We start from the raw sequence: 21,905 nt of genomic DNA on the forward strand, positions 1-21,905 counted from the left end.
ATTCAAATGCCAGTAATACACTGTAGACCCCCTAACACTTTTTACCCCCAGGTAGTTGCCTCTTCACCCCACTCTAGCTACACCTCTGTGTTTGTCATTAGAGCAGTGTGTTTTTATGGAACAATACTGATGTCAGCATGCAATGGTTTCCAACCTAAGCCCTAAGGTTTGTTGTGTTCTTCACTATGTCTCAGTGTTCACTTTTCTCATTATAGTAAATATAGATACACTGCATATGGGTTGAAGAGTCTAATATATTTTATTCAGGCTTGTCATTGTTTAATGATCTAATAGCACACATAGCAACACTAAACCCACATATGCGGAGGCCCTTAACATTAACCTGCCCAAGCATCAAGGACCTCCGAAGCTGAAACACAAACAAATACCAGTCACAACCAAAGTGATACATAGCTCACAACACCAGTGTGCCACCCAACAACAGCCACTAAGGCAAGAAAATGTACCCAACACTTTAGTCATAGGCGACTCTATAGTCAGGCACACTGATGTCCCACTCACCAGGCTGAACAAGGAGAAAATTACAGTCAGCTGCCTGTCGGGTGCCAGGATCTGCCACATAACGCATGCACTCAAGTCACTCCAAAACAAGTACAGATACGACTCTGTCATTGTCCATGTTGGAGTGAATGACTTGAGACGTACCTCCCAGGACTACATGAAAAGAGACATGGAGGAGCTCTCGAATCATGTGGACCAGGCAGGTATGACCCTAGCCCTGAGTAGCATCCTGCCTTCACCCAGAATTATACCACAGTATAAGGACAAAATGATTGACTTCAACAGCTGGCTAAGCTTCTGGTGTCATTCAAAGGGGATTCAGTATCTGTCTGCCTGGGGTGACATGATCAACAAACCACAATGCTTTGCCAGAGATGGTCTGCACCTGTCACCCCTGGGATTCAGGTTACTGGCTAAAGCTCTTGCCACCCTTATAGTGCCTTTTTTAGGCAAGGTTCAAAGGACAAAACCACCACCATAACAGATACATGCATGCAAAATCTGAAGGTAATGCTACTCAATGCTAGAAGTCTAAACCTCAAAATGCACTCTCTCGAGGCACTCCTAAAAATGGAGAACATCGATATCTGTGCAGTAACTGACACCTGGTTCAAGGCTCCAGAGAGCATCCCTGCAATACCAGGCTACAACTCTTACCACACTTTTCGGCCACCAAACCAAGACCAAAACACTAAAGGTGGAGGAGTGTCCATATTCACCAAGGATATTCACACCTCCAAGCTAGTTGCCCAACACAATGCATCTGAAATTCTCCAGGTGCAACTAACACTAGGTAAGACTACAATCCATATTGTAGCTTGCTACAGATCCCACACCATGCCCAAAGATTCTCACTACACCTTTCTAAAGATACTTGAAAATATTAAGATACAACCAAACACCGTAATACTGGGTGAGTTTAACTACCCTGCCATTAACAGGGAAAACTACTCGGGTACCAACACCTTTTCCCAACGGTTCTTGGAATTCATAAATTCCAATGCCCTGGATCAACTAATCCACTGTCCCACCAGAGGCTCCAATATCCTAGACCTCATCATTACCAACATGGGAGATAAATGCTCCACACAGCTTGGGATGTCATCTGGTCCCATGGATGCTGTATTCTTAGCTTTGGACAGTGCGGTTTCTACCTGTGTGGCCATGATTACCGGAATTTGGCCATCTTTTGGTATTGAGATGGGCCCTTTAGGGGGTGAAATTGGCACTAAATCGATCTGCCAGGATATTGGAAATATCCTCGGGATCAGTATATGTAATGCCATTCTGTTGTAGCTCAGAGCAGATCTGAGCATTGCCATTTAGATTCTTGACATATCTATAGAATGCCTTGTGGTTGTCTTTGGAATCTTTAGCAATTTTATTTTTGTAACTTGCTTTGGAGGATTTTATGAGGGATCTCATCTTCTTACTGAGGCTGGTAAGAGAGTTTTTTGCATCCTGGGATTTTCCTCTTTTTTGCAACAGTTTCTTCCTTCTGTTGTATAGTTTGTTTATGGCAGGGGTCCACCAGATGGGCTTCCTTTTTTTGGAGGAGAGCATATTAGTTCTATTCGGGATAGCACGATTCATGCACGAGTGGATGTGCTCGTACAGTGCCTTAGTGCAGGATTCAGCAGTCGAACTTTCAGCTCCAGTCTGCATGGGTGTCATTAAGTTTTGTCACTTCTGACTTGAATAGCATGACGTTGGCTTTGGAGGTTTTTTATAGATATTTCCTTACTGGGGGTTGGGGGTGGGATGTGAATGTCAAGGGTGATTAGCTTATGGTCAGACCTGACCAAAATTTGAATGTGTGGTATGAATAACATTTTATGTGTTTGTAGAGGGTGTTAGTCCCTTTTCTCATTCTAATTTCATATAAATGTTCATATGTTCTGTCCCTCAGTCTCCTCTCCATTTTTACAAATGTTCATATATTCTGTCCCTCAGTCTCCTCTCCATTTTTCCTATGTAAAAACAAGGGCAGAACGTACACTGTGCACAATATACCACCTTTGTTTTACAACAATTGAATCTGTTTCTTATAGCAACCACTTGGTTGTTCAAAGCAATTTCATGGCACACCAGAATATTGGGGCAGTAGGGGCAACAACCACACTTTTTCATCCCTACATATTCAGAATTTTGCTTATGTTGATGTTTGGACCAATGGTGTTCTAATACTGTTTTCAAATTCCTGCTCCTTTTGAACACCACTCATGGACCTGGCCCTACATAATCACGAATGGTATTCTCTTGTAGGAGAAGACACCATTTCTTTTCCAGAATTAATTTTACAGAGAGGCCTTCAGTAGAATAGGTTGTAATGAAGGAATTCCTGAAGGTTTCTGTGTTTGGGTTCATGGTCTCAGCCATGGGTGACATTGATGGTGTATCCCCACCATCTAGGACTTCTTGACTTCCATTGCTGGTCACACAAGGGCCTCCCAGAATTAGGTTCATAGGTTCATAGGTTCATACTAGGCTATCTGCCCGAGGGCATTTACAAGCCTAGCCCATAGTTTTGGCTTTACGCACCCCCTTTAGTAGGGGGAACTATACCCATTATTTTGCTGTGCCTCTGTCAAGCAGTGACACTGAGGTAATCATCCATTGGTCAAGATTTCTCTTGAACAAGGCCAGTGCTCTGCCTCACATAGTCTCCCCCCTTGTGGCTCTGACGGACCCTTGTGGCTCTAGATTTTTTGAGGTGAAGCATATTCATCAAATCTGGGTTTGACATGGCCTTGTATGTTAGGCAAAGGTCACCTCTGAGAGCTGTAAAGCGACTGAATAGAGCTGGAGTTCTTTCAGTCGGGCAGCATAGGACAGATGTTTGAGACCCTTTATCCTTTTGGTGAGGAACTTTTGTGGCCTCTCCAGCTGCTGCATAAAATGATGAGATTCACGTTTATTGGTCACCTCTAGCATCAAGTTGTCTACAAATTTTGTAGGACAGCCACATTTTAAAAATATGCTTTTCAGCAATATGCACTCATCCAAAAAGCCAGTATCTTCCATATTCATTCAGGCTGCCCTCACAAACTGGCCCTTGACCACTGCCCTCTTCTGTGTTATAGGGTGTAAACTGTCAAAATGGAGAAAACTGTTTGAATACATGGGTTTCCTATAATTTTGGAGGTGAATCTTCTGTTTGTGTTGTCCTTTGTCAACTATGTATGCAGGTAAGCTATGTTCACATCATTACTCTCATAGCTGAATGCAAGAAATTCTGTTGTTTGATTGATATATGCCAAAATTCTGTACTTCTTCAGTTTGTTTTTTTAGCCTGGTAAAATATAGTATAATGACAGAAAAAAATGTATACTTGTCAAAAATCAAATTATAGCATAAATAGCCTAAGTTCTAGTACAGTGACAATTAAAAAGAGGTGTCAACAAGTACATACACATTCACATAAAGTAAGAGTGTACATATATACACTGCAGAAAAACAACAGATAATATTTAGAGCGACATGGAAGGATTTAAATGCAAAGACATTAATTAGTATGTCCACCACTGAAAGCCTGAATTGTTGTCTTTGGCACAGAAGCAGGTATACTCAGCTCTCTTTAGAAAGTGATCTCTGAGAGTATGTTAAAGGCCTCAAGCTTGTCTAGGGTTTTTACTTCTGTGGAATAGCTCCAAATGGCAGAACCTAGTTTGGAGAATGCTTCTTCTGCAGTTTTGAAGCAAGGCTTAATAAGGAAAAGGCTGTAATTTGGGAAACATATGAGAGCTGTTTTCCGAGGTGGGGCAATAGCTGAAGTTTAAGATTTTGAAAAGTAGTTTGTGGAGAAAAGTAGTGGACCTATTTGTTAGTCATGGGGTCTACTTTAGAGCGACGAAAAGTCAAAATGTCAAACGCTCACATTAACGTAAATGCAGGAACTCAATGTTTTTTTTTTGGATCGCAGTACAGTGAGGATCAGAATATTTGCCCATTACTTTCTGTAGTGCTGTCTCAGAGTTGGAATATATATTTAATGGGGGGGGGGCTTAGCCCCCCACAATAGCGATTCTGAATTTCTGCATTTACGCTCATGTGAGCGTTCAACATTTTCATTTTTCATCTATATAATAGCCACTTGGTGTCATTAAGTATGGTGCAATACTGAACAAAAGAATCTGCAAGATCTGCATGAATCTTAAGATTTTGTTTTGTGTGATTTGGAATCTTTGACTATTGTAAGAGCAATGTCGAACCAATAAAAGGAAAGCATATTTAAATTTTGGAAGAAGAACCTTTTATGCAACATCAATCCAGGCCATTGGTGAGAGAAAATATGCAGTTCTGTAGCAGAATTTAGTTACTCCTAAACGTTATTGATGATTTTACCTGCATGACTGATAAAGGAGAGTGAGGGCTAAAACGTCAGTCCAAAGTATTTCGACTACTCTGAGAAATTGGGAATGGAGTTGCCTTGGTTATCCTTCAATAGAAGTAGGGGGAGGGGATTAAAGCCATTCTCAAAGACGTTCTGAAGATCATTACATTGATTTTCCTGAGCTTGATTAAGAGTTTATTATCAAGAGAATGTCTTACAGGGGTTGGTGAAATTGTTTTGCAATTTGGCCTGTTGGTCAGAATACATTTTGCTACATTCAGTAAGAAGAATATCATTAGAGTACATGACAATGTTGAGATGTAGAAGTTTAAATCGAAGAAAGAGAAGACTATGGGCCTAATACTGAGCCTTCTGGGACTCATGTGTTAGTATCTCAATGCCAGAGAATGAACTATTATTACAAATTTGAAACATTCTGCCCGTAGGATAGCTCTGGAATCATATTACTATATTATTAAGCTGGAGCTTATGATTAACTGTTTCAAATGCTCTGGTCATAATCGACAAATAAACCAGCAGTAATGTTCCCGTAAATGGAGTCTTTGGCAGTGAATTGAGATGTCCAGTTGCTGAATGAGTTGTAAAACCATGTTGTTTATCCTAGAAAATGCATAGCAAATTATGTGTTTAAATAGTTATTTCTATAATAATTTTTGAAGATTTTCGTAATGGGATAGAAGTTTAATATTTGGCAATTGTTTTTGGGGTCAGGGGATGGAGGCTGTTTTAGGGAGTGGGGTTAAGAAGACAGGAACTGTACCAGTTGTGAGTGAAAGATTAAGAATAATGAGTGAAGAGCTAGACTATTTTCCCTGCTGATGAAGAAGGTTGGATTAAGCTTATTGAATGTAAACCTTGAAGACTTTAACTTTAGTAGCAGTTACTGGTCACTCTCCATGCTTTCACTCACCTGATACTTCCTGTTCTGGACAGCATTACCCTTTAACATAATTTGCTGCCCCCTTCTACTTTTCTCACTTCTCAGTCAAAGAAGCTAAGAACATTATTATTATTATTGGTAGAGGAATCAGTAATGTCACCTGTCAATCACTTTATTTTTTTACAAAAGAGCCTTGGTTTAGTATAGTAAGCAATTTATTTTCATCTAAGAAACAAGGCAGTTGCTGCATTTGAGGCTATTCTTTCTGTTTCCTTAGATTGTAAAATTTTTGATGGAGTTCTGTGGATCTTGTTCAAGGTGTTCCAGACATAATAAATAGGCTTAATTGGGCTTTGATAAAATGTTATAGCCAAGGGTATATCCGAGGTCCGAGACTCCTTCTGGTGACTTCATAATGAGTATCCTGAGTATAGGCAAGAGTGAAAAAGAGAAGTAGAGGGGTCTGACAGGTTTTAGAGGGCTGACCTGTCAGTACCAGTCAGGCAGGTGTTAAGGAGGGGTTGCTTTATATTTGGGAATGATCTACCAGTAATAATTGGGGGGGGGGATTTTGATTGTTTTGAAAGATTACGTAGATTGAAAGACCAGTAATCACTTAGGTTTTTGGGAGGATGTCTGTTCATAAGCACTTATGCTGGTTGTCAGTTATGAGGAGATATGGAATTGAGTTACTGCCCGTATGAGGATTTAGCCTTGTGGGTGTTATGACTAATTGTACCAAATGTGTTCTTGAAACATTTTCTTTTGCTGTAATGAATATGGTTCCAATGCACTAATACTAAAATCACCAAGAATTATGGTGTCTTTATCAAGTCCTCCAAGCAACATATTTTGTAACATGTTTTGAATACTGGTCACTAAGATAGAGGGGGGTGTGTACTAAACAAATAAGTAGGTGGCTATGTCCTCTAAGTTAATATGACATAGGACCTAGTTTGGGCTTTTAGTATCAAGGTTCCCCTTCCTGTTCTAGGATCTAGTCTAAGGTCATTGATAAGACTGTAATTATCCTGAATTTACTGGGAGAGGATGGACTTATCTTTCATCCAGGACTTTGAAATGGTGACTATATGAGGTTACTTCATCATTAGCCAAATCTCAAATGACATCTGTTTATTATTCAAACTACAAGCATTTATGTAAGCTATTCTTAGATTGTTGTTTTTTATGTAAGGATTTTTATGGCATGGTATTGAAATGGTCACATGGTCTTGGGAATAAGTGTATAACCTGTGACAGGATAAGCTTGCACAAGATATAGTATAATTTGGTAGAAAACTGATTGGGGTTAAGGGGATTGCTGTGTTGTGGAAGAGAATAAATGGAAGATATATTTTTTCTCGATACAAAATTGAAAACAGTACAGTCTATACATTACAGGTGTATCTATTGATATGTGGCAAAAGACTGCAATTAAGCCATATGCATGATACCTCAAATTACTAGGCAGGGGATCTGACAGGTATATATTAGTTAACTGGAATAACAGTAGGGTTAATAATGTTACTATGAGTCACTGAGCAAAAGTAAGGGATGCATCATATCCGCCACATAAGTTATTTTTAAAGTAAATGGGGAAAATTGCAGGAGTGAAAGTTAAGATATAAAGAAACAAAAGTGCTACCTAGAGGGAAAAGGATGACTAATGAGTGAAAAGTAAATGTATCAGCCTAGCTGCTACCTAGGCTATTTCTAATGGAAAAGGGGAAGAGGGCAGAGGAAGGTATGAAAGGCAAAGGGCTGTTGATTGTGAATGCCTCCATTAAGGTAAAAGTTAGCCTACCTGCCACCTAAGCTAACATAAAAGTGAAATTGTAGAAGTGCATATGCACTTTACATAAGTGGAAAATGAATAACAAGTAAGAATTTCAGCCTATCTTCCACATAGGCTAAAACTTCAGGAATGTGAAGGATGAGTATCATCACAGGGAGAGATAGGAAGGGTCAGAAGTAGTCTCCTGCCACCTAAGCTATTCTGGCAAATGACAGGGGAAAGTGAATAAAGAATAAGTTATATTTGAGGTCAAGAAGGTAGAAGTTGAAAGAAGTTAGGAAGTCATGTAATTGTGAGAAGAACAAGATGGATGTTGGTTGGTAATGTCTCTGTGGAAATGAAAGGAATCACATGAGGTGGTCAGATCAAGTCCAGCTAGATTGTAAGGAGGTATGAGAGGATGAGGAGAAAAGAATATTAATTCACCTGACTGTTTTTTGATAATAGAGGAGTTTGAGTGAAATCTTAATGTAAAATGAACGGGTCAATATTATTTCATCAAAATCTTCTTACATTGAACTGCTATTCATCGAACTGACATCATCGAACGTCCCTGCAATGAAAGGTCAAATCAGTCAGCATTTCCCAGGTTAGAAAACTAGTTGACCAGCACATCACCCGACAGGCAAACACGTTAAATTAAACTCAACAAACTGGGGGGGTTACACCCCCCACATCCCCAATGTTGAGGGCTGCACCCCCACCCCCACTTATATATACCAACTGCAAGATCACACTACAGTTGAGAAAAGGGGCACATTTCTGTATGTTGGCCAGCTAGTTTCCTTGCCTGGGAAAATGTTCGCTGATTTGAACGTTCGATGACGGGAAGTTTGATGATATCGGTTCGATGAATAGCAGTTCCATGTAAATAGATTTGGAAGAACTGATAGAGACCCATAATGAATGGCTATGCAGTATAAATCAATGCCTCCATTAGCAAAATTTTGTATATTATCCACTACTAACTGTGTCTCTATAGTTCTACTGCTTGTAATAGTCATCTGAGCTAACCTTTGGTGCAGTGTGATGTCCTGTACGTATTTGGAATTTTTTCCATAGGCCTCAAGTTAAAAAAGTTCATAAGTAAATACTAGTTTATGAGTCTGCAAATTATTACAAGCCTAGCCAACAACACAGATTGGAATTGAACTCTATCTTGTATGTGTGTACTAAAGATCTTAAGCATATGACAGACCCTCCTCCACCTAGTCTGTTAAGGCCCAGTTGGAATTTCCCAGTAAAAATGCAAATAAATAAATAAATAATACATAAACAAACAAACAAATAAATAAATACATTTGTTTTCCAGCTGTCTTGGACTTTTGGTATAAACTTATAATAATGAGAAAATATAAAACCGTGCATTAAACTGCAACTGATTACGTTAAAATAACTGCATTCTGCTTACAAAAAATGCAGTGATTGTTATCTTTTTCTTTCTGAAAACCAGAAAAGACGTGATACTTTTCTTATTTCAGTGATTCTGTGTTCAAAGATATGCATGCTTTTTCCTTGATATTGTCAAGGTGAGTTAGTATGATTACTTCCGTACATATTAAATAATTCCACCTTCATTATCTAACGATTGCAGAGAGCTTTAAAGTGATAATTGTTTCTCTCAAATTGGATTTTAGTGTAGAAAAGTCTGTTCTAAGATTAAGATGGACGTTAAAGTTCATTTTGTTTAAAGGCAGTAGGTGTTTATCACTGTAAAGCATGGATTCAAAGGTCTCAGTTTTAAAACATAGCAGTTACGAAGACAGACGTTACTCTGTGCATTTTGTAATTGAACCAACTGAATCCCTGTTATGATGCCTGGTATATATATATATATATATATATATATATATATATATATATATATATATATATATATATTGAGCTGTGGAATTGTTCCGTTGCACATTAACACCAGTTTTCTATTAAAATGTGGATTGGCACTTATATGAAACTGGAAAGATCGAATGTGTCTTTCCCAGTTCCTGTAATGCCGATCCTGAAATGTTCAGATCCACAGTAGTGAATGCTAGTTGCCATTCACTAATATGCGACTGACATTCTGATACCAGATTGCAGCACAGTGGAGATCGGGACATTTACCCTTATCCCCACTGTGGTGTGATCTCAGAGTTGGAATATATAATTTGAAGGGGGTGTGGAGTACTTGCCCCCCACATGGGGGATGCAGAGGGGCTTGCCCCCTGCAAAACAGTAAAAACTACTGTTGTATAATTAAAAGTTTTAGGAGACATTATTTTTTAATTTTATTTATTTTACATTTGTTGACCGAGATAGTCTGACTGGATACATGTCCATTTTCAGCAGAGTCCCAGGGAGAAAAAACTCCACTCCTAACTTTAAAAATTGTTACACAAAGTTATTAAAAACAATAAACATATTAGAGACAATATACATAGTGAAAATCATAGTTCCAGATACACAGAGTAATTTCTTCAGCATTATACAGAAGCAGAGTGTTTCTATTTTTCAAACTAGAAAAACAATATAGCGATGGTAAAAGACCTATCTATGACTTTATTTTATTGAAGGCGTTAGTCAGGATTAGCACGGTGGCAAAGCCATCTTATTTTTAGATTCTGTTTTAGGCATTTTTTGAATTGGGCTAGAATAGACATGGAAGTGATTTCAGCAGGAAGTGAGTTCCAGACTTTGCCAAAAGAGTTAGCATAGAGTGAATCTCTTGCTGAGTTGTTGGTACTGATTTAGTGAACTAGGATTTTGTTGGATGAGCGAAGCGCTTTGAGGTTGCTGTAAGTGGTGAGAATGTTTGTCAGTACAGGAGTGTTTTCGTGTTGATATAAAATGTTATGGGCAACTATTAACTGATTGAACTGAATTTGGTTAGGTAGTTCAAGCCATTCTAGAGTCTGTAAGATCAGACAGTGGTGTGATCGATATGGGGATCCAGTGGCAAATCTAGCAATATGATTAAAGCAGGTAGAGAGTTTATTTCGTTCAGACTTACTCAGGTTTGTGAAGAGGGGAGAAGCATAAAGGAGAGTGGAAAGTGTCTGGGCAATAACCGTCTAGCTGTTGGAGTGAGAAAAGGTTTGATTTTGGTGTTGGCATTTGGGGTTGGGAGTGTGGCCTAGTGGTTAAGATGTTTACCTTAAAAAAACAAGGTGCAGTGTTTGAGTCTCACAAGGGATAATTGGCTAGGCTTATAAGGGCTGTTAGCCTAGTACTAACCTATGATAATATAGAAAGATAAGTTTTTTGTTAACTTTTTTAATGGTTTGATTTATATGCGTATCAAACTTGAGTTTGGTACAGGGTTCTGGGACCATGGCAGTGCCATTGTTAGACTTTATAGTCAATGTAGGGGAGGGGCCTGTACGAGTAGGGGGGAAACAGGAGTTTTATTTTGGTGGGGTTTAGCAGGAGACGTCTATTGCATAGCCAATTTTCAACTGTGTTAAAGACATTTTGAGATAGGGTCTGCAGACTTAAGGGGAGTTGGCAGAGCAAATCATAGTAGAGTCATCTGCATATTGTATGCAGGTGGCTGTTGGAATGGCCTTATTGAGGTCATTAATAAATATAGAAAATAATAGGGGTCCTAGTATTGATCCCTGAGGGACTCCAAGGGTGATGGGAAGAAGTGTTGATAGTTTATTCTGCCACAGGACTACTTGTCTGCCACTTAGGTAAGATTTGAACCATTGGATAGCTTGGACCTCGAGGGGGGATAGTTTCAAGTGTGTGTATGAGTAATTGGTGATTTACCATGTCAAAGGCTTTGGAAAGATCAAGAAAGAGGGCAGAAGTGAGCTTATTGCTGTTGCGATTTTGATTAATAACATTGCAGAAGGAGAGAAGAGCTGTGGTTGTACTGTGGAATGGTCTGAAGCCATGTTGTGAGTTGGCCAGAAGATTGTTCTGAATGAGGTGGTTTGGGAGTTGTTTATGGATGCACTTTTCCATAATTTTAGCCAGGGGTGATAAGATAGTTATGTATCTACAAAAAGCGGCTGTTGCCATAGCCTACCCAGTCTCTATACTAATCAATAGAACCATATCAGAAGCCACCATCCCCTCCATTTGGAAGACATCCCATGCCATTCCACTCCACAAAGGGGGTAGTTCCACCGAATTGTCAAATTAATCAAATTTAAAAATAAAATATAATCCAAAGTGTATAAATTAATATTAAGGGTACATCATTTTGTCTAACACTAGGACACCGAAATTCTCAACTTTAAACAAATACATAAAATAAAATGGTCTAAGTGAGTTATCAAAGAAGAGATAATTGACTCCATCTTGTAGTGCTCTCCTTGAGGCTGGGTTGAATTTCTAAATGTCATTTATTGGCGAGGCTTGTAATGTCTCCAGACTGAAGTATGCTTGTTATATAACTAGTTACTGTCCCACTGCAATAATTGTATGCTTCCCTATGACAAGTGTAAGAACCAACATTCTAGCTCTAAACCTTTGAAAAGTAAACTTCAATTATAACAAAATAACAGCAAAATTTGAAACTTACATTTACATCATTTAAGCATTTCTGCAGAGACATTTTGCACCCTACAACACTGACATGGAGGGCTAAATCCTAACCACTACAGCTATTTATAAATACCTGTCTCTGAGTTAACTGTACCTTGCAGAAGTAGGGATACTCTGAGATACTGCTACTTTAGATTTAGAATATACTTCCAACTTCTGCAATTGTAGTTCTACCATTCCAAGGAAAATAATCATTGTCTATCATAATTTTGACAGCCACCCTAGTTTTACTCTATGTTCTGCATCTTTAATTTCATACATAGGATATATTAAATAGTAAAAAAAACACAATCAAGATGGGGAATATAGCAGAACAGGAGTGTTCATAGGTTCATAGGTAGGTATTAGGCTATCAGCCCTGGGGCCTATACAAGCCCAGCCAAAAAGGTACCCTGGCTTTTGCCACCCAAGAAAATTATTTTCCTGTGCCCCTGTCAAGCAGAGCCACAGAGATAATCCCTCATGGAATTTTTTCTACGGTTGCAAATATTTTGGCTGCAACCTGCCTTATAGGTCCCTGCTTCAGTGCCATGTTATCCTTGATTTCTTGCAGGCCCAAGCTTTTGAATAGGTGATTTTAATTTATATCTTTGTTATGTAAAGTGTTATTAGGAAATAAGTACTTTAATAAACTTCAACTTGAACATCCATGCAACAGATGACAGGAACAGGAAAGCCAATCCAAAGGAAGGAGCATGGTCTCACTAAACAGCAAGCCTTTGTCACTTCCTTACAGCCAGTGAAAGGTCATATACCAGATCCACACTGTTGCCATGGTTACGGTAGAATAATTTATCAACATTCTCTGGCTTTCACTTTAGGGTACAGTTAAGAATTTTTAGTTAATAGCCTTTCCTAGCCAGTTCTGCAAGAGGACATCAGAATGTTAATTACTGAGTTTCTGTTCTTTTTGTTCATAATTTTAAATTATATATATATATATATATATATATATATATATATATATATATATATATATAAAATTAATTTCTTTTAAAAAAAAACTAAAGTTTCAGTCTGACTGCAAAGAAATTAGAATGAAAATGATTCGACTTCACATTTAAAAGCATATTAATGTCACAGAAACTACAGGAATATTATAACCAGAAAAATGATGTTAGCAATAAAAACAAAAACAATTTCTGTTTAACCCTGTAGTCGTTGTCTGCTGATAGCATCCACACTTTTGTATCTGTTACTGGCAATAATGAAATGTGAAAATATTACTTGTTTTCTGCATAATAATTTATCCTCCCTCCTTCAGCTCCTTTGGCAACAGGCACAAAACGAACCCCTTTTTCACATTTTAAACAGCCCAGATGCCTATGTCTTCACCTGCATCAACCACATTGCAGAGCAAGAAGAGCTGGAAGATGAGCAGCGACGCCTCTGTGATATCCGGCCTTTCTTATCATTCCTGCGACTCGTACCAAGAGAAGGAGACAGAGTCGAGAAAGTTATCAGTTCCCAAATCAGTACACTTACTGGCAAAGGTGAGACCTTGATATGATTTTCTTTTACTGACTGAAAAAGATAATAACCACAGCAGCATGCAGAAATCATTATATTGTTTTTGTGTAGAGCAACTAATGGGGCCTAATACAGTTTGTCTCCTCAACTCAGAACTGAACCCCAGTGATAAAAGTGCCATTGCTAGTAACTTACAGTGGTAAAGTGGGCTTTATTGCAAATTATTATATTATAGGCCTGTGTAGCTTAAAAAAAGTGAAACAGTGCAAACCTTTGTATTAATTAAGATAATTAAAACAGAAAATAAACAGTGGAATTTTTCATAATGAGGGCATTTCAATTGCTAGCACAAAAATGTCTTGAAATGGAATACTTACCACCAGTTCATATTTAATACCATGCTCCATTGTTCCTAAATAATTAGCTCTAGTTACCTGACTTGATGCTTGGACCTATCAAAATATGGTAAATACTCTAAATGCAAGTGCTCTGGGTCACCTGGAGATCTTGTATAAAGTATTACTACAGAACGCTGGTGTAATGCTCTAATAAGATTACTCCTCATTAATAATTCGTTATTCTGTTAGCAAATATGATTATATCTGAGAATTCTTCATAGATTGATAAAGCTCTCCTGTTCTGTGCATGTATTTCCTGCCTCCATGTTAAATACTACTTGTAATGGCTTCTGCTTTTATCCACATTTATATTAGTTGCTCATTTCAACTGCACGATGTGATATTATAATACATTTTACTAGAAAATCATAAGCATTTCACATAAAAATGGCATGCACCTTTGTAGAACATTCTGCATGGCAAAAAATATTGCATAAATAAATTAAATAAATAAAGCATTCCAGTTTGCAACATTGTGTGCCCTGATTGCCCCTTAAGACAGGCTTATACCTAATGGTTTTATCTGCTTAACAAATAAATACAATAAAATAATTAAGTAAATGAAACAGATCTACATGTTAGACTGAAAATGCAAAATGTGACATCTTATGGGGCTTCAGGAAATCTAGTGCCATTTTCCATATTCAGATTGTGTTGATACAGACTAAATATAATCACTTTATAGTAAATGCTATAGACTGTAACTTTATATCATTATTTTGGAAATAGTGAAACCTCCACTTTCTTCCATCTGTGCTTGAGGTTTATCCCTACAAATTGGAGGAGGTTTGCTCATTTTTTGTTGGGCACAATAGAGTGACTCCCCATTAGTGGCAAATAGATGATCTGCATACAGCATTCAGACCTCATAATTTATTTATTTTATTTTACTTATGGAGGAATTGGATGATTGTTTTATTTCAATCATGTACTAGTTAGCAACTGCAGATTAAAGATAATATTATTAGGCCAAAGCTTTTATGCAAAATACATGACTAAAATAAAATCATGCTAGTGATCTGTAACAGAGCAGTTTGTTGCCCAACTCTAAAATTATTCTTCAGTTCATCGTGAATTACTAAAGGATTCGAACAGATCATGAAACCAAGGTACAATGCATTGGGTAGTGGAATTCCTCTGAGTTACACTCTACAGTTCAATCATATTACCTTTTCAAAAGAATCAGTGTGAACCCAGTTAATTTATTACTTATATGTTTTTCACAAACCAGATTAGTCCTACTGGGATCAAGCTTGTTTTCAGAGGGAACACAGGAATAACCCACATATCACAACTACTGTCTTAGAATTGCAACGATACACAGAAGGTGTAAGGTTAATTACAAGAGATGCAAATAACGTAAAGAGTTCCTGTTAGAAATTAACAATATTGCTGGTTTGGAGAACACAATTCCTCCTTTGTCTCTTTGCCCTACTGGATTATGTGACTCTTGAAGCCATTTTTTTTTATAATTTAATATCAAAATAAAAAATTAAATAAATGCTTTCAAAAATGCACACAAACGATAGCAATCAGTGAGCAAGTGGATGTACAATAAATCATGAAAATATTCTTATCTTAGTCAGGATGGCTCTCATTTCAGTAAAACACTTGGAATGCATTGTTGAGCTCTGTCGTAATTCATTTTTCTGTGTGATTAAATTTTAATGGACATGAGTATGGCCAATTGAGGTGGTTATTCTGGTCAATTATTTTCATCCATATGTGTAGTTATATCGATCTGTGAATTTACAGTGGGATATTTGAGACTTTTTTGTGCCAGCAGTCTTATATGTTACAAAGTTATGAGCAACTGAATTGGTGGTTTTATTAATTTTTTTTCATATGTGATAAATGTTTTATATGTTGAAACATTATTTATTTATTTATTTATTTTACATTTGTTAACTGGTTTAGTCCATCTGACCGTTTAGCTCATTTTCAGTGGAGACCCGAGGAGAAAATCTCCGTGGTCAGTATTAGCATTTTACATACAATTAATGACATTTTCATTTGCATTTGAAAATAGTTAAAGTGATAACATTTATAGTAAATCATGCAGTAAAACAGTTGGGTGCAATGTCAGAAATCGTACAGTAAAAATAAAAACATTTTTTAATCACTCAACTACTTTATCAGATTTTGCTTATTATTATTATTATTATTATTATTATTATTATTATTATTATTATTATTATTATTATTGTTGTTATTATTATTATTATTATTATTATTATTATTATTGTTATTATTATTATTATTATTATTGTTTTTATCGTGAATGGGATCCATATTAGGCCACACTGGGTAGTACGTTGCCCTTGGGAAAGGAGTATAGTGTTTGTTATTTTCTTTCTCATTTTTGGTATGTGAGTTTCCTCCAGTGACTACATTTAGGTAGGGCTGTTATGTAGGGACCATAAAGGTTATGTACTGTAGAGGTCGGACTACTAGGGAGTTTATAAGGTATTTAAATTTTAGAAGTTAATATAATAATCAGGTCAGGATTCATGCTTATATTGGATGGAATGGTATACTATATAACTTAGTTATTTCCCTTCTAAGCATGGAAGATTATTACAGATCAGTTTACATTGTTATAGCATTAATATAAAGTGTTTTGTAAATATTAGGAGTTATTTTATTGGTTGACATTAAGACAGATCACAATACAGAGAAGGGATTATAATCACAATGCCATATTTTTAGATGAATTTTAAATGTGTGCAAATGCAAGTATTACTATGATGGTCATAGTTAAGCAATTGTATTATTTGATGTTTTGTGCTTGGTTAATAATAACAGGTTAATATGTAGTCGGTGTTTTTGTTTGGTTTAAGGGATATACCTCTATTATAGAAGCTTAATTTAATTAACATCGCTATGTATTATTAGGTATATACTTATATGGCTATAAACAGGGTTATACAACACTGCAATAATTAATTTATCTATAGAGGAAAATAAATATTATGTGATGATGTGCATTTAGAATGATGTAGGGTTTAGTCATAGTGCAATTGTACATGTGACAAAGTTAATAGTGGACACTTATCCAAGAATTCAAGATTTGGATTTAGACAAGAACACAGCATTATGATGGCTGTCATGCTTCTGAAGTTGGACCTCAGTATGAGGAATGTTCCTCATTTTCAGTCTTAAAAAGTCCATGCTCCTTGCAGTTTCACTTTCAAATGGTTGTCACACATTCAGTGTTAGGAACATTCTAACTAATGTCCATGGTAAATAATGCTGAATGATGTTAATTCATAAAAAAATATATATAATTACACAATAACACATTTTAATCATCCCGTGAGCTTCATAGTTGAATTTGCTTGTAATCGATAAGATGTGGGGTCAATACCCTTTCCATCTGATGGCTCGTGATACTACTGAACATGTTTGATCAGATCAGAGTTTGATCCACTGAATGGAATCTATCTCTATGTCTGTATCTATATCCATAGCTATCTTATCCTCTCTCTCTCTCTCTCTCTCTCTATATATATATATATATATATACACACACACATACACACACACACACACACACACACACACACACACACACACACACACACACACACACACACAGAAATTAAAGAGAGTGTATATATACTAATAAGGGAGTTTCTTCAAACGTATCTGCATGATCTCCAGCTGATTAATGTGTTACCCAATTAAATTTTACCCCTCAATTTCCAGTTGACTAACGCGCCATCATTGCAAAAGAAACAATCCCAGTATACAGACATGAGGGGATACAATTTCGCATGCAGCAGAATACCTACATCTGTAGTTCCTTCTCTAATGGTTTTCGCAATTTGACTTACAGAATGAAGTAAATCTGGCAGCATAGTATTACATATCCCCACCTGTCTTTGTACTGGTATAAAGTTACTTATTTATGTGTACTGACTTCTTTAACAACTTTCATTACTTATGATCTAGAAGTGTTGTACGGTAACAGAAATCATAAGATTTAGCCATGTATTGTAGTAGAGCAGGCCCCATTTTCAGTTTGTCACTATCATTTTCAAATATGCCAACTAAACGTGTTTTTTTTTTTTTTTTTTTAATCTTTGAAACTGCAGGTGTACATGAGTTTGCTAGTCTTCATGATCCAGAAGTGAACAATTTCCGAAAAAAGATGCGCCAGTTCTGTGAAGAAAAGGCAGCTAGTAAGCAAAAGATGAACTGGACAGACTGGATAAGGTACAACTTTCCTTGTGAGCTAGAACCCACTGACAAACTGCCAGAAACATCCATTTCCCAAGCAGCCAGTAACATCATCGTCAATGTCAAGTTCGAATCTAGTGAAGTAAGGACTCATCTTGGTCTCTTAAATGTTTCATTAATTTCTGCACAGAATTCTCATATTATTGCAAGGAATAATTATTTATATATATATATATTCAAGGGGTGGTGCATTAGTGAAAGGTTGGTTTGTCCAGAAATGGTCTAGGAGCAAAAGCAAATATATATATAGGGCTAGAAATGTATCAGATTCTTTCCAGGCATCCATCCAGTCCATTTCTGATGTAATTAGTGCAAAATGAGTGGCAAATTTCAGCTGTGTCTCTGGCACAGCTGTAGGTTTTATTGGAATAGCTTGTATTTAGTTTCTAGACAGGGCAAAGACTACAGCCACTGCTGATTTGCTTTCTACGTGTTTCATAGGCATGTATAGCACCCAGGCTGCATGACCTTTGGTGGTCAGTATTGTACGCTAGAAAAGATGATAAACGTTGCTCCCTGAGGACTCATATATACACAGCCAGATCTTAATTCAAACAGATTCCTGCAGTCTAACAATTCTGATACCCGAAGGAACCTTAAGCAAAAGTTGTCATTTACTTGTTTCATAGAACTTTTCTTGTGTTTATTGTCATTGTCTCACTCTTCAGTACTTTTGTCATTGTCTGTCTTTTTCCCTTTGGAAACTAGGTAAGGGTTATTAGACAAGTATGTTTTAAGAGAAAGCTACAGTTCGTTTATAGTGACACAGGATTTAAATGAAGGTCACAGAAAGAAATCCCAGGGCTGCATGGCATAATGCATTTACAGATCATCCGATTAACAACTATGCCATACTACAAATGAAGTCCTTAACAATGATCCTTACAGACCTATCACCGTACTAGTCCTAAAACTCTGCCCCATCAGTGGTAGAGAGAGGTCTGTCAAAGGCAGCTTTTCACCCATAACCTCACAGGTTAATAGGCTCAGTTTTCAAGCTTATGACATAATGCTTTTAAAAAAGCACAGCTGCAGTAACTGTCTGTATGTTTGTGTGTAACCTTTCTCATTTGATCTAAAACTCATTTCACTTTTTCAACAATTTTAAGTCCATGTGAAGGGGCATACCTCTCAACCTCTTACTGCAAGAAATCTGGACAAAGCCTGACAAAATGACAAAATGGGGGGAGGGGCAAAGGCCCAAAAATAGGGACAGATTTTAAATATTGCTCTTATAAACTTAGAAAGTTGCTAGCGTTACAGGGTTTGTTTTAACATACATTTTCTGAAGGAGTTGACGTCTGAAACTCAAGTGTATGTCATTATTTACTGACTTTAATCCTCAGATCATCCCAGTGATTTGCCAGAAAACCACAAATTTTATGAGAATAGATCAAAAATATAAGCAAAAAATCTGGACATTCTGTGAAAATATGTACAGTTGAGAGGTATGAGGTCTATGTTAAATCATCGAACGCTTAAAAAAGTGAACAATTATTTATCGAACCCATGTATGTGAAAGCTTACAATCTCGAACGCTTAGAACATCGATTTGTTTCCAAGGGAAAAAAATGGCTGTTCCACAAAAGAAAAAAAAAAATTATAAAACATTACATAAAGTGGGGGGCTTCACCCCCCCACACACACACACACACACTTAAATATACCAACTCCGAGATCGCACTACAGTGACGAAAATGGCAAAGTAGCGGAAGCGACCAAGCAATTTCTTTCCCAGGGAAAGAATTTGCTTATATGCCGTTTCGCTATTTTGTCTTTTCGTGCTTTCAAGTTCAATCAAGACGCATTCAAAAGAATGGATCTTCGATCATTTAATACGAACTCGAGGTATGAGACTTTATCTCCTATTTCACCTTTGCTTAATATAGCAAATGTCAGGGTCATGCCAAGTTGAGGAAGGGTGAAAACCCCAGTAACTGAAAATTCATATATCTCCAAAATTAGACAACTCCCAGTCATCTCTAGAGTTGAACTACTTCTATGGCATCTTTTCAGAATACTTCAGCAAGGTGCCTTCCTGCCTCTTGCTGCCAAACTGCATAATAAAACCACTCCTTACAACATCTACAACCTCTCCCAATTGATGCCCTCACTCCAGACTTCCCCCAAACAAAACTGCACAGCATAGACCACTCCATCTCCAATCTTGTACTCAGACTGATCATCTGTCCCCCTTCACGTAAAAGAAAACTTGTCTCTCCTCACTTTCAACTCAAAAAACAATCCAGTCAAAAATCTGTCTGCAAGTGCCTTTCTGCAGAACACACCCCCTAGCTCATCCCTCATCTATATCACTTCTATCCTCTGCCCTTACCTGTTGCTTGCCTCCTATGTTTACTACTAAAATTAATCTACATTTGTTTTTCTCCTATGTGAATATTTCCTCATTGTGCAATTGTCTGCTGCACTCTGTACCTTCTGTGATTGCTTCTTGTTTGTGAAACTGGTTCTACTTTATTTGTTGGAGAATTTCTTCACCCAGGCTGTGCCTGCAAATGGGCTGTTGTGATCAGTGTACTCCTCTAGTAAACCAAATAAATAAAGCTACTGACGTTAATGGAAAGTGTAGTAGATTGACAAAAAAAAAAACAACAAAAAAGATTGAAAAAATGACAGAACAGTGCACATGCTTTGAGGCATAACCTTGGAGCATGTAAATTAAAAAAACAATGTTTTTGCAGAGGGCAAGATCACCTGTAACTCCCATGAAGGAGACTGCACCCCCACACCCCCTGCAACTTATGTATACCAATTCTGACATCACATAAAACTGGGGAAAGGGCGTATTCCCCAATCCCAGTATTACAGTGATCTTGCACAAAATTTGACAGCTTTCCTGTGCCAACCATAGTAAGCAGCCAGAAAAGCTGTCAGTCAAATCACCAGTTGATCGATGTCAGGGGTCTCATAAAAAGAATGTGTGTGTGTGTGTGTGTGTGTGTGTGTGTGTGTGTGTGTGTGTGTGTGTGTGTGTGTGTGTGTGTGTGTGTGTGTGTGTGTGTGTGTGTGTGAAGATAGATAGACAGACAGATAGATAGATAGATAGATAGATAGATAGATAGATAGATAGATAGATAGACAGATACATAGATAGATAGAAAGATAGATAGGCAGATAGATAGATAGATAGATAGATAGATAGATAGATAGATAGATAGATAGATAGATAGATAGATAGATAGAAAATATCAAGATGCCAACTCCATGTCTGTTATTCTAAAAGTGTATTAGTTCTGGTTTAAGCACTTGGGCTTAGGGCCAGTTATTTTACTTTAAGAAGGTGTGATCTGCACTCTTATGGGAGGAGACGGTAGATTCTGCCCTTTTGAGCTGGGAGTTTCTGGTTCAAGGCTTATTGTGCCTGCTTATTTGAACTGTTTCTTTCTGAAATTGGTATGGCTTGTTTGCTGTAGCACAAGACTAGATTCAGATCTGCTGAATCTAGCTTTGTATAACTTGAGAACTAATCCAGTCCATCTTTTTCTGGAGAAGGTTCCCCTGCACCCTAGTGGCAGGAGTGTGCAGTTAGAACTTGACTGATCGAAGACTGCTGGAACGGGGCTCAGTTTTTAGCTTTTTATTGGTTGATTGGTTAATTTGTTTAAATCAGTTTGTTCATTTGATACTGTTATATTAAAAAAAATACACTTTATGCACCGCCACTTAGCTAGGGTTAAAGTATTCCCGGCG

The 21,905-nt window shown here is 37.3% G+C and overlaps 1 protein-coding gene across 2 annotated transcripts in view; it reads left to right on the plus strand.

The window, feature by feature from the left end:
• The window catches only part of PIK3CD (phosphatidylinositol-4,5-bisphosphate 3-kinase catalytic subunit delta), a 912,023-nt gene that overhangs the window by 226,446 nt on the left and 663,672 nt on the right, over nt 1-21,905 (plus strand). For both annotated transcript variants that reach the window (XM_044063126.1, XR_006363658.1), the window contains exons 4-5: nt 13,349-13,577; nt 18,050-18,276. In XM_044063126.1, the coding sequence (XP_043919061.1) occupies nt 13,349-13,577; nt 18,050-18,276 (456 nt within the window). The remainder of the gene's footprint in view (nt 1-13,348; nt 13,578-18,049; nt 18,277-21,905) is intronic.

This window comes from Protopterus annectens, chromosome 2.part1 (assembly GCF_019279795.1).
Source record: "Protopterus annectens isolate FY-2018-M chromosome 2.part1, PAN1.0, whole genome shotgun sequence".
NCBI lineage: Eukaryota > Metazoa > Chordata > Ceratodontiformes > Protopteridae > Protopterus > Protopterus annectens.